The sequence below is a fragment of the Venturia canescens genome, chromosome 2 (assembly GCF_019457755.1).
Source record: "Venturia canescens isolate UGA chromosome 2, ASM1945775v1, whole genome shotgun sequence".
NCBI lineage: Eukaryota > Metazoa > Arthropoda > Insecta > Hymenoptera > Ichneumonidae > Venturia > Venturia canescens.
In genome coordinates this window covers 22,629,070-22,642,607 of record NC_057422.1, presented here as the reverse complement: position 1 = coordinate 22,642,607, position 13,538 = coordinate 22,629,070, and the positions used below count along the sequence as shown (strand labels likewise).

At 39.0% G+C, this 13,538-nt stretch overlaps 2 protein-coding genes across 5 annotated transcripts in view; one reads left to right on the top strand and one right to left on the bottom strand.

Annotated features, from left to right (window-relative positions):
* Positions 1 to 827, bottom strand: part of Nadsyn (NAD synthetase) — a 30,883-nt gene extending 30,056 nt beyond the window's left edge. The window contains exon 1 of the mRNA XM_043411623.1: positions 796 to 827. Coding sequence (XP_043267558.1) covers positions 796 to 812 — 17 coding nt within the window. The 5' untranslated portion in view covers positions 813 to 827. The remainder of the gene's footprint in view (positions 1 to 795) is intronic.
* Positions 826 to 12,949, top strand: LOC122406262 (uncharacterized). 4 transcript variants are annotated; one of them, XM_043411617.1, is made up of 10 exons: positions 826 to 1,759; positions 4,041 to 4,138; positions 4,382 to 4,531; positions 4,664 to 4,783; positions 5,566 to 5,716; positions 6,089 to 6,218; positions 6,497 to 6,650; positions 7,193 to 7,381; positions 7,563 to 11,428; positions 11,514 to 12,601. In XM_043411617.1, the coding sequence occupies exons 1-9, from the start codon at positions 1,360 to 1,362 to the stop codon at positions 11,412 to 11,414; spliced, it is 5,244 nt and encodes a 1,747-aa protein (XP_043267552.1). In that variant the 5' UTR covers positions 826 to 1,359; the 3' UTR covers positions 11,415 to 11,428; positions 11,514 to 12,601. The 4 variants fall into 4 exon arrangements, with proteins under 4 accessions (XP_043267552.1, XP_043267549.1, XP_043267551.1 ...); XM_043411616.1 differs by lacking the exon at positions 11,514 to 12,601 and adding an exon at positions 12,814 to 12,949 and having other exon boundaries at positions 827 to 1,759; XM_043411618.1 differs by having other exon boundaries at positions 1,346 to 1,467; positions 1,650 to 1,759; positions 7,563 to 12,601.
* Positions 12,950 to 13,538: the final 589 nt, after the last annotated feature.

Sequence of the window (13,538 nt, the reverse complement as noted above, 5' to 3'; positions counted from 1 at the left end):
AAGACCTCGTTTCATTCAAACACATGTTCCCATTTTTTCAGCATTTGAATCGTTGAAAAATATATTTCAAACGCATTTTTTTTTTCTAAAAAACGCCGTCTATTGAATATTATTTTTCTCATCTATTTGTACGTGCAAACAGAAAGATTTGATATAATATGAATATTATGAATGATTTGATATAATATATTGATTTAATATGAAATTAAATATCCAAACTGTAGACAAAGTGCAGGCCGCGCATTATTTCTCGTTTTTGTGTTTGTATGTCAATGTTTAACATTCATTCGATTATCCCTCAAAGTATTATCTGTCAACGCTCGTTATTGTAAGGAACATATTTATGATATATGTTAGGTCAGTCTGCCGTTCAAAAGGCATTTATCAATTATTGAGACACCACTGAAGTGCGGTGAGACAAACATTTTATCATTATTTTGAGGTTAAATATTGCAGGATACGTCACGAGTCCGCTGTTTCCTCACGATTAGCACGATCGAGTTGTATATATAATTCGTAAGGTCCAATAAATCATTGTTATATAATCCGGCAAGATTTAAAAGTAATAATCATATCTTTTGATTTTTTGCCATGCCTTAGCGATTTCAAAATCATTTCTAATCGATATAAAATGTGAACAAAACCCATAGAACATGAAATTTGTTAAAAGAAAATAAATATATAAAAACGACAATTACAGTTGGTGAATATGAAGCACATATGAAGTATCATTCACTTTACGAGGTTTAGAAGAATACATTGAGCGCCATCTTTTGGCTCCAATTATAAAATTACCTTGCATAACATATCATATCATCCTCGCGCAGTATGCTTACTTTCGAAGTCTACACTGTTCGTCAAACTTTCCGTTGCGTACATTTCGTTGTCTTCAGTGAGAGTTTACCTACGTTGAAAAGGTTCTGTCGCGGGGTCGCGTGATTATTTGTTCTTTCTCACTCTTGGAATGGGCTCGAAGTAACACAGTTGTTCTGGTTCGTGTTGTTTCCACCATCTATCTAAATTCGGAATCATACATCGTGGTTGTGAAAACGGCAACAATCATGGCGGCTGAGAGAAGCAAGTCGCAAGTGTTCGTTTTTAATGGGTGCTAATAGAAGGCCCGCGACTAACGAACGGGCACAGTGTATCCTCGTGTGTGACAGTGTATGTGTGTGTGTCCCTGGTGCTTTAAAAAAAAGTGTCGAATTTACTATTTAGTTGCGTTACTTTTTTGACATCGCAAAATTATAGGGGAATGATCATTGATGAAGAAAAAAAATAGTAAAATAAGGAGTGTTGAGGAGACAAGACAAAAGAGCAAGCGGGGAAAATAAATATGCGTTTGATCGATCGTGAGACATGAGTGAGGGTGTTAACGAAACAGCGGTGAGCTTCGTGGACTCGTCGACCGCAAGTACGACTACCGCGGCAACGACAACCACGACAACGACGACGGATGGGGCTACGGTAAAAACGACCTTGGAATGCAATGAAACGATCGAAATACAGCCAGAATCACCACCATCCTCAAAACCTCATAATCATTCGACAAAAACGTCAAAAAAAACTACATACGTCGTTAGAAAATATAGGAAATACACATCAAACGGCCGCGCCTTTCACCTGATCGATGGTAAAAAAATTCGCAGTGCCCTTACACACAAGAAATGGCCGCCGCGAGATCGAAGAGTCAGCTTTCCGAGCGACGACAACCAATTGGTCACGGGTTATCTCGAACCCGCAAATCCATGGGAACACGGTAAGTCCGCAAAACGAAAATTCTTCGTCATCAAAAAAAATTCTACTCGTTACACAACATTCCTCTCGACGTAACAAAGAAAAATAACAATTTCGCTACGATTATTTGTTGAGAGCAAATCGCAGCAACGCTCGCTGGACCCGATTTTAAAAAATTCCCCGTTTATCGTGGAAAATTGTCCGAAAACATCAATCACTTGTAAGTCTTGTGTATATTTGTTATAACATGAAACACTTAACGTTTCTCGTATCCTTGTTACAGCAATTTTATACGAATAACGAAAATTCATTATTTTTGTGAAGAACATTTCAGTCTCTAGGTTGAGAAGATCAATAATTGTGCAGCAAGGTCCAAAGTACAGACCTCAAACTTGACATTGTATCATAATCATTTTATTTGTTGCTTGGATCACCGGTTCTGTCGTTCCGAAGGTTTGACTTTCTGCATTGTCATGTCTTTTTTCTTTTTTTTTTTTTTTCTTTTCATCGACGTATGCTATATTTTACCTACAAGTCTGGGAAGCGATATCTTTCACAGTGAGAAACTCTTCTTCAAGATATTTCTCTCAAGCATCCCTGTTGCCAACGACGTTAGGAGTTTATCATTTGTACATTTGGCCTCTAATTCAAGAATTTGTTGTGAGAGGGAGCGGCAATTTTGCGAGCAGAGCTGAAGAGTGAATATTTTTGTGTGAAAGGATTCGGTTGCAATATAATCTAACGTTACCTGTTAAGTCATAAATGGGCCTGCTTAATTGGGCATATAATCTGTTTATGGAATAAAAGAATAATTCCCAGGAAATCGAACAAGCTCGACAAATCAAACAACCACCGTTCCTCACTTTATTTTTGATTTTTTATTTGTCTCATCTTCGTCTATATACATGTTATACTTATGCAAGTTAAGAGCACATTACTAACAGCCCAAAAACTACAAGCCGTCATCGTCCGACTGTCAGGTTTTTTTATAGATTGCAATGGCGCAGAAGAATGTGCTAAGGATTTAGCAATCATTACTGTATACTAATTTTAAGTACACCTGTCAGAGGAAGAGAAACACATATGTCAAATGCGTTCATCCGTTTACAATTTCCTACGCGGTGCTTCTTCATTTTCCTCTCACATTTCAACAACATTGTTTTCAAACTCTAATACCCTTTTCCATCATTTATTCATCTTATTTCAAGAGCACAAGGGAAAAAACGGAAGATTTTGCCTTAAGCATTAGTCTAGTTACTGAGCAAATGTTAATTTCGAGCAGTTACTGTGAAAAGTGTAATTTTGCATCTGTTAGGGTTTATCAAATTTCCTTATGACCTCTTTATCTCCCGTCTAGCGATCCATACCGCGTGAAAGTTATCACCGTACCAAGTCTGCATTATTCCTTCAGATTCTAGTCTAGTCTGTAATCTAATTGTTTCTTTCATTTTAATATTTCCTACACAGCGAATGACTAAAAAATCAGACATAAAAATAAAACCGCTTGGAGGATTCATATTTGGGAAGATAAAACAAAAACGAATATATCATTGTCATGTGTATCGCACTGAATTTAAGACTACTACACCCGATTCGCATATCTCAATCCTGGCGCTTAGACTTACGAATATAATTAAGTAACTTGCGAGCAAAGAGCGAAGAGCGGACCGAAGAGGACTCCGGAGCAATAAAGTTAAGTGAGACAGAGTAGTCCGAGTCTATCCGATGCAACCTGTAGAAAAAATGATTCTCCGATGTGATTTTGTTGATTTTTCAACTTTCATGTTGTTATGGGAGTAAATAAATACAAATAAAAAATAATAATAATAATAATAAAAACAACAACACAGAATGAAAGATAGAAAGGAAATGAGCAACAAAAACACGGAATTGCTGTACAGAATATTTCTAATGTGGATTTGAAATACATTATTTTTGCCAGACATCTGCACTGTATTTTCATATTGATCCCACTAATCATCCCGATTTCCATCAATGTTATATCGACCTCTCACCTTCGTGTCATTCATGCAACGGATGTAATGAAAAATCGAATAAAAAAATAAACAGATATTGAAAAATGAATGAAATGATTATCACGTATAACCCAAATCGTTACGATATTTTATTCGTTTCTTCTTTTTTATTTTATTTTTTCTTGTTTTTTTTTTTTGGTTTTTTTTTATATATATATATATATTTCCAATGCGCATGTACCGTTTCGTGGATTGAAAACGCAGTGGGGCATATAAGAATAAAATGTTTACTAATCACGCACGTTAATGAGAGATAACTGTTCACAGCCAAGAATGTGAACACCGAGGACTTGATCTCGTCGTACAAAGCATCCTGTCAACGACATGGTGCCGAGCCAATGGATAATCTCATAGCTCAACTCGAGGTAAAATAATTGAAACGAAAAACAAAAGAAAAGAAAAGTGTGCTTTCTTCGCTGGTAGAGTATGAATGGATCTCATTCACGATCATATCCTCGTTCATCCACATTCACATTGGGCGAATGTATAAGAGAAAACCGAATCGGAGGGAGTTGTGGATAATCATGAGCGAAAGTGAACGAAAATAAAACTGAAAAATAATGAAAATAAAAATGAAATGATGTAATCAACTTATTCGTTGTTCATAGAAATTGGATATTTCTGATGATGATCGTTGTCCGGAACTTAGCTTGAAGAACGAGTGTTTAGACCCGCCTCGCTGCGAGCCACTCGAGGAGTTGCTGAAAAGAGTACAATTTGAGAAAATCGACGTTGAATCATCGTCGTTAGATGATGAGGTAACATTTATTGGCGAACGATCAAAAGACCGAAGAAACGTTACGAAAAAAAAAGCAAACGAAAAAAACAGTGAAAGCGAAACAAAGGAGCGCATGATTTTATAACGAAAATGTCTTATCTTTTGTTTTCAGAGTGCTACGATATTGTTCGACATGCTCGAGTATTATCAATCAGCCAGACATTTGAATATGTCGAATAATCGCAACATTGGAGCGCGAGGATGGCAAGCTTGCGCTCTAATGATAAAAAAGGTATGCCATTCTTTTATCATTAAATTTCATCCTCGCTGAATCAGCGCGATAACTTTTACAAAATATACACGAAATGGATCGTCGTTAATGATGTTCCGAACAGCTCTCCTCGGAGTTTATGCTCATGCTTAATCTGTCTCAAAGAAAAGGTCAAAATTACGAGGTCCAATCCGTTCTGATTTTTTTCAAAATAAGAACCAACCAAATTCGAAGGATTAAGGAGAGTGGCTAGCGACGATACAATGTTGCCATGCTAAACCATGTTAAATACATTAAAAATTTCAAAATTATAAGAATTTAATAAAATTTGGTGAACATATTCTTTAGTGCCAAATTTGAGAATACAAATTTTTTAAGATTTTTCTTCTGTACAGTTATCGAGTGATTGATCACTAAAGTTCACGTGTATAAGCTTCATATATATAGGTATACATTCCGGGCATAAAAAATCTGCTTTAATGCGTAATTACTCGCTAACTAAGTAGAAGAAAATTTTGAAAAAAAACTGTGTCTTCGCACTTGACGTTGAAGAACATTATCACCAAATTTGATCAATTTCTTATCATTTTGACGAATGTAGCCACCCTCCTTAATGAAAAAATTTTTTGCCAACAATATGGTGAAAACTATTGTTATTCATCGGAATATTAACAAGTATTTCATCAAGATTAAGAAAATGAAAATTTTCTTATATCGAATCAAATTCCCGAAGGACTGAAGGGTGAAAAAAAAAATATTAGCTATGAATCGAATTGATTGTCTGAATGTCTATTTTATTACAGACAACGTGTCTCGAACAGTTCGAAGCGAGGGATATAACCTTAACACAGCAACACATGAACATTTTGAAACGACCGCTCCAACTGGTGTCGCACTTGCACGTGCTTAAATTAGAAAATTGTGGTCTTGCTGGAAGAGCTTTTCTCATATTAGGTATGTATTAAAAATATGTATTATAAAAACATTTTTTATTGATGGGACGATTTCTTAAAACTCAACAGCTCAATCTTATTCTTAGTTTATATACAGTGTGAACTGTTGGATCGTTAAAATCCGAGTAACAATAGTAATAAAGATATTGAAAGTACAAATGAATGAACCTTCGAAGAACCGCAGAGTATCGAGTAATGAGAAAAAACTATCAGTCGAGTTTCTTTGTGAAAATTTCTTCGAATAAATTTTGCACAACTGAGTTTCAATTCAGTCACAGATTAGTCGTAACTTCCTCCAGAATCTCCGCAAATCATTTCCAGAGCTTCTTTTCGCACATAATAAATGACCTCTCGTATATATTTTTGTTCACAGTTGCAGCTTTAAAAATGAATACTGGATTAAAAGAGCTGCACCTGGCGGATAACGGTTTCGAGCAGGAAGATGCGATACAGCTTGGTGCGCTTTTGAGGGTTAATAATCACTTGCAGCTGCTAGATATTAGGTGCGTGCGATTAGCAAAAAGATAAAATTAGCCATCGTTCATTAAAACCTCATGCTCCTCTTCTTTTTTTTTCAATTGAATCTCAAACAAATAAATGATCAGCGTATCGAGATCGCTACCGGTGCGAATTTTCTATATACATCTAATTAACACGTACGATATGACTGTGGAACATTTGTCTCTCGTTTTGTTTCCAACGAATTATTTTTGACATTCGTATGGATTTTTTTGTGTTTCTTTCTTTCTCTCTCTCTCTCTCTCTCTCTCTCTCCATCCAGTAACAATCACATCAAGGACGAGGGCGTTCGTGATCTAATGGACGGACTCGTTGCTCAGTCGGGCGAATGCACAAACGGCAAAGGTCTTAGTATCCTTGTCTTGTGGAATAATGATCTTACAAGGAGCTCGTCAACATATTTCTCTGAAGCTATAGTGCGTAACTGTCTTCATACATATGCAAACTTTACCCACAATACTCACCATTTCTCGTCTCATCTTCATTGTCATCGTAGACAATTTGATTTAGTGCTGTCTGCCTTTAGAAACAGTAGCCGGATTATTGTGGATTTTTTTTTCTCAATATTCTTCGACGCTTCGGTTTCTTTCACAAATTTGCCGTTTACGAACCATTGATGTAACGATCGGTGGTGCAGCTCAGTCGGAAGTGCGCGAATTTTGCTAAATTCCTCAAACCATTTTGCACTGCCACATTTGTCGAGTCTAAGATAAAATGGTTTTCACTATATAATTAATACGAAATAAAATTCAACCACCCGCTTATAACTTTACTTCGTAATGCTTGAAATTTCTTTTTTCTATTTCTCGTCGTTATTTCGATTAAAAGTGATGAATTTCGCTAAAGATAGTTCAGTATTCAAGTGTCATTTTTTTTCAACTAATTATTGCATGCGCATGATGTTTAGTGAATTAATATTTAACGTTTCTGTAATAATTGAAAGTACTTGATGCTTTAGGCACAATCTCGGAGCCTCGAGACCCTCAATATTGGCAAAAACGTCGTAGGTAATGAGATATTTGAATTGGCACAAGAGCCTTTGATCAAGTCTCGGAGTTTGCTGCAGTTAGGTATGCAATCGACGAACGTGACGTGTAAAGGAGCGCTTTTGCTGGCGGGAATAATCGAGAAAAATCGATCTTTGCAGGTACAAACAAAACATAAATCGAAAAATAAAAATCAAATATTTAACAAGACATAAATGATTCGTAATGGGGAAAATAAAATAAAATAAAATGAGAGATAAATGGAAAAAATGTATCGTCAATTTTTCATTCGCTATAATAAAACGGTCTGTCGAATAACGGAAATATTGAATTTGTCAACAGAGGATAGATTTGCGTGACAACAATATCCAGATGGAAGGATTGGCAGCTCTGTCATTCGCGATGAAAAGGAATCCCTGCGTGACGCAATTGGATTTGGATCCAACGCCATGGAGTACGAAGCCCACGACGATGGATCAATACTTGGATCTCGTGAAAGAGATACGGAAGTATTGCGCGAGAAACGAGGAGCCAACATCGACGGATGAAAGCACCGAGGAGTCCGGTAGTCCTCAGCATCGTAGCAGATTATCTAGCGTTAACTCTCGTAAGATCTCGCTGACATGTCAGACACTGCCGCGTTCACCGCCGTCGGTAGCGCCAAATTCGATCAACGATATAACAACGAGATCGATGCTGGAACCAAAGCGTACGAACGGTGGACGTTTACGTTCGCCAGCCCCCTCTCCAATCCCATCTCCCGTTGCAAGCCCGATTCCAAGTCCGTCCCGTAGTCGTTTTGTCGTCTCACGCGTATGCGAGAATTCCCTCAGTTCAACAAATTCCTCAGCATCCACATCCCCCGTAACACCATCCTCGTTAAGTTCTTCACCGACTCGTTTTTCCCCTCTGTCATCCGGTGTTTCGTCTCGTTTCCGCGTAACCGTTGTCGAATCCACGAGCACCGCCTCGAGCTCAAGTAAATCCGTCGTAACATCCGCAAACGCCAATGTAACCATTGGCTTCAATTATAAAATTCATAGAGCCGAGATGAGCATTGATTCCGACGATTCTGACAGCGTCTTCAGATCCAACGTTCGATCCTACGAGTCCCACAATCCCGTAGGTCAAACTGACAGTTGCCCTGGAATCAACATCGACCTGGAGAATACGATCAAAGCGGCGCCACCAGCAGGCGAGAAAAATCCGGAAGAACAGCCTTCGGAGAACGAAACCAAAAATAATCACGAAGAAACGGAGGATCTCGAAGATGAAGCGAGCGTGAAGATAAAACGCAACCAAGTACCTGTTAATGTCGATATTAATGAAGCAACCCAAGCTACGGAGAAGTTGACAGAAGTCGAAAAAGATACGAGTAACGACGGCGAAATCACGGCCGGCAATGAGAACACGATTAACCAAGACGTTTCGGACTCGTTCGGTAATTCGGTAAATGATAAAACCGATATCGTACCCAGCGTTCCAGAAATAACAAATATAAACGTAATTTCGAGCTCAGAACGTGTAGAAACCAAAGTAAATACTTCTATGAAGGGCAGCGAGTCTCTGCGAAATGAGATAATCGCGTCTTACGATTTGAGATCAAAAAAGCCGGAACAACCGCCGCGACAAGCAACCAGTCTTGAGAGATTACTCGGTCTTTTTCAACATCCGGGAAGTTTTTTCTCCGCTAGTACGTACGCCGAAAAAACTGAAACAAAGAATCCTATTCAGGATCGTGTAAATAGTATGATAGCGTTGGGTGACAAATTTCAACAGTATCTGCGGGATGGTCGAAACCCATCGAAGGGTACAACGGAAAATTCGGAAAGTCATCCGACCCTACACCGAAGCGTGTCGGATGCTTCGAGATCGACGATCAAATTGGATCCCGTAAAGTCACTCAGTATACCACAATTGTCGAGTATGCAATCAATTTGTGTTCAAAATATTGGATCGCGCGAGGAGACCCTCAAAGCAGAGGAAAACGAGAGGGAAAATGTGGAAAGTACTTCGAAATCAAATATTTTGCACGACGAAACGAGCACCGATGAATTCCTTGGGGACATTTATGATGAAACAAATGATGAACAAATTTTTAGGATAAGCGACGATAGAATGTTACCTGAGAGTCTGCAGAATGAGAAAAATATCAAAGATGTTGATAGGAAAGACGCAATCGATGAGTCTCCGTCGGCCGATGAAAGAGAAAACTTGGTCGACGTTACAGACAATCCGAGCCTTGTTTCTGAGTCTAAAACGATCGTTTATCCGAAATTGAAAGACATACCGGAGTATTCGATTCTCGAGACGATAGAAATGAACCTCGAGGTTCGTGAGAACAATTTATCGAGAGAAAAAAACTTGGATGTTCATGTCGAGGATGAGAATAAAGCGGGAATAAAATGTGATAGCAGCAGCAGCACGACAGACAGTATTAATGACCCTAGTTGTAAGAATTCTTCCCATTGTAAAGTAACATGTGATATAATAAGCAGCGACGGTGGCGGCGGCGTTAATGATGTACATACATTAGGCAGCACGGGCGATGTACATAATTTTTTTACAACACAATTTAACAATGATAATAATAAGCACGATGATAATGATGACGGTGCGATCATCTCGAGCTCGGAGACGCTCAAGGACGAAGAAAATCTCATTGCCACGAGCGCGATTCTTGGAAGAGCCAAATCCGAGAACGAGCATCCTTCGAACATCTCGGCGGAATACTCTAATTATAACCCGGCCATAGTGCCTGAAGCGGTGATTGATCTCCAGCAACTGAAAACCAATGAAGAAAACACAGAAATCTCGATGACAAGCGTAAATCGATTACCGGAGTTTAATAACACAGAAAATTGTTCGAACGAGAAAACGATCGTTCATTCGAAAGACAAAAAATATGACTTTGAAAATGTTGAGATCGGAATAATTGCGGCTGTGAACGAAGCTGATCAGACCGATACTATAGAGGAATTTTTACCACTCGAAACGATCGTTTCGTCGACGGTCCAATCGAACCAACGACTTCCAGTCTGTTTTAGCGGTTTGGCCATTAGCTCGAACAATATTTTCGGTGGAGTTGATTTCAGTCGGGATAAAGCCGTTAGCAGTGAAAAAGATTCAAAAGCAATCGACGAGAGTGATCTCTTAGAGGAACAACCAAGTTTGCAGTCAGTCGTTGACGCACCAACAAACACGGGTGCACTGAAAAGTGAATTTGCTATTACGAGAATCGCCGTAGTTTCGGTCGACGATGAGGATTACGTGCCAGCTTCGATAGAACAAGTCTCGAGCTCGTTGTCCGAGGATTCAGGCTATTTGGGTAAACTATCGGTCGACGATAACAGAAATGGCAACACCTCGTTAAACGATTTGACGGAAATACCACCGGGGAACGACACGATGATCGATGACGTAGCAATGAGAAATTCGATGATCGAAAATATCTTTGAAACTACGAATACAAGTTTCAATGAGGCTTCGTTTAAAATAGAAGAAGAAGTTCCCTTCGTACGAGCGAGCCCCGAATCGAATCTCACTCCTTATCTTAACGTCGAAAGCATCGAAACGAGAGTCGGTACACCAGACGTTATGAGCGGGGAATTCAGCGAAGAACTCATTTTCAAAATGACCGATATCGACGGTGCAACTCTTTCGAAGGAAATAGGAAACGCGATTGTCACGAAGATTCGAGTTTCCGAGGACGATACGATGAGTCCGATGATGATGGACTGTTATTACGAGTCCGGACAGTCCTCCAATGCTAATTTATTCATTGAAAATTCGAGGAACGCGCACAGGAATAGTCAGGATTCTGGTATTGAAGAAACTACAGCTTCGATTTCCGAGGACAATGGTTTAGATCCGAGCAATCATCGCTCGGAAAATTTTCAGGAGAGCCTCGATTCAGGCATCGATTCTGAGTGTTCCTCTGTTTGCGCGAGAGTCGACGTTGGCACCAATGCCCAGAAAGAACGTGCCAGGGATCCTGGAAAGTTGGACATCTCCGTTGCAATGGTGAACGAAGAAATTGCGCGATTCACCAACTCGGTTGACATCGAGAGAATCCTTGGCAACAAAGAGATTATTGGAGTTGACGATAACCCGAGGGCAGCGAGGATCGATGAGGAGATCAACGTCGATATGAATGTTTCCAAGGCTGCCGGGGCTCTGGGTGAAAAAACTTAACAACACTCAACGAGGTAAGTTGTTGAGATGAGATAGACGGAAAAATTGCTTCGCTTCGAATACTGCTAATTGCTTTGCAAAATAACGTTTTTCCTGCAGGACCCGAGCAAAAAAACTTTACCCCTTTTATCTTTCAAATCGCTTTTTACCGCTTGAAAATATGCACCTCTGTTATTACTCGTCTCTTCCGACTATTCGACAAAAACCTTGCCGAATGGTCGAACAAACTGAGGAAAAAAACAAATGGCTTTTGCGCCCTCGTAAACCGCTTGTTTTGGACTTTGCTGACATTGCTTCTGGCTCATACCTGGATAAATATCGGAAGCGCGATGGCCACCTGCTAATTCTGCTCTGCCGCTACATTTTTTTGCCCTTGATGTGTTGGAACAGCTGCGTAGAAAAACAAACAGTTTTCGGCTGAAAGACAAGAGAGAGGATTGTTGGGAGTATCCGGAAAAATGATGCACCGTTTTTTCTTCTTTCTCCTTTTAATACATGGAACAAGGATTTTTAACGGATGGCTACGATCTCGATAAAGCCACGGAGTAAACCTCTATGTTATATGTTGGCTATTTGTTATTCCTTTTCCATCTTTCGTTTATTCTACTCCTGTCGTTCACAATGATCCGTTTAAAATGTGTTCTTTCCAGCGAGTATGCGATAAACGTTCATACCTTTTTCCATTGAATTATTCCTCTTGATTTCTTAGCCTCTTCACAAATTCGTGATTAATATCGTGATCGACGAATGATGAGTGAATTCACATTTAAACACTTTAATCGTTATGTGTTTTACCTAATCGTCTCTTTTGTCTATCCAACCGTTTAAAACTTAATTAACAAAACTCTTTCTCATGTATCAACTTTTCTTCGCTCTGATTCCGTTACAACAGACGGATCGTAGCAACATGTTGTGTTTTTGACTGTTTGCGATTTACTAGACCAAGCTTTGTTTGTCTTTTTCCTTCGTAAACGCCTGGCGACTTGATTGGTTCCAGCGATTGGTGACTGGAAATTCTGAGCGCGAATTATCTTGGCATTCGCAAACTCGGAGAATTAAATTTTTGTTTCTTTATCTGTCTACTCCGTATCTTTTCTCTACCAATATTGTATGCTAGATCAGTAAAGCGACGAAATTGAAAGGAAAACTAAATAAAATTAAAGATTCTGAGGCCCTTGATCTCTCTACATCCCTTTTTTTTTGTCTTTTTTCTTCATTAGCCTCGCAGCGTGCTCCGGGTTTCCAATTTCCATGCAAATTTAGACTCTCGTTAAGAGCCGTGTCCTAGTCGAGTGAGGTTTTATAGTTTGTATGGATTTTCCAATCGACGCGCAAATAAATAAATTTAAAAAAGGCTAAGTTTACTAAGCAACGACGATAACATTGTGACTTTTCTCAGTCTCGAATGATGACACAGCCGAGGATGACTTGGACGAGGACGACGATGATGAAGATGATGATGATGATGATAATGATGATGATGATGATAATGATGATGATGATGATGATAATGAGACGGATAAAGCAGATCAGTTGCGTCGCAATGAATACAAAGAGATTGTTTCTCTTGAAGACGTCAAATTGCAACTGGAGCCAAAGTATCACCACTACATCAATTGGCGTATATGATTTCCCACTGAAATTCATTGCGCAGAGATCCTACGATCAAAGTAACCATTAGCTTAGAAAAGCGAAAGAGAACAAAAAAAAACAAATATATCGAAGCACATGTAGAAATTTTCGATAGGCTGCTTTCGTGTTTTTAGAACAATTATTAACGAACAAAAACAATGCGATTGAGCCAGATTAACGACTGTCCAATTCGTTCTCTTGCCCATAAGAGCACATAGATCGTGTTTACTTAAATTTTACTCCGAGCCAACGGAATAATCATGTCCATTATCCAGCAGATTCCCTTTCTAATTGTCGTTATCACGTTGGTGAATCCGCGAAAAATGGGCGTACGAAGCTCGGTTTATTGACTGAGGATTTCGTTGAACAAACACCCGTTAGTAACTTATTATTCGAGTATCGAACAATCGACACAGCCACAAACTTGGAGCACACGCTAGTTTTTGTTCTTTGTAACAAACGATAATATAGTTGTAAATGTAACGGACATAA

Excerpts from the sequence above, each read along its gene's own strand:
- LOC122406262 (XM_043411616.1), top strand. The coding sequence starts at position 1,360 with ATGAGTGAGGGTGTTAACGAAACAGCGGTGAGCTTCGTGGACTCGTCG. Across the intron at positions 1,760-4,040 it reads CGCAAATCCATGGGAACACG|CCAAGAATGTGAACACCGAG; the intron begins GTAAGTCCGCAA and ends AACTGTTCACAG. Across the intron at positions 4,784-5,565 it reads GCGCTCTAATGATAAAAAAG|ACAACGTGTCTCGAACAGTT; the intron begins GTATGCCATTCT and ends ATTTTATTACAG.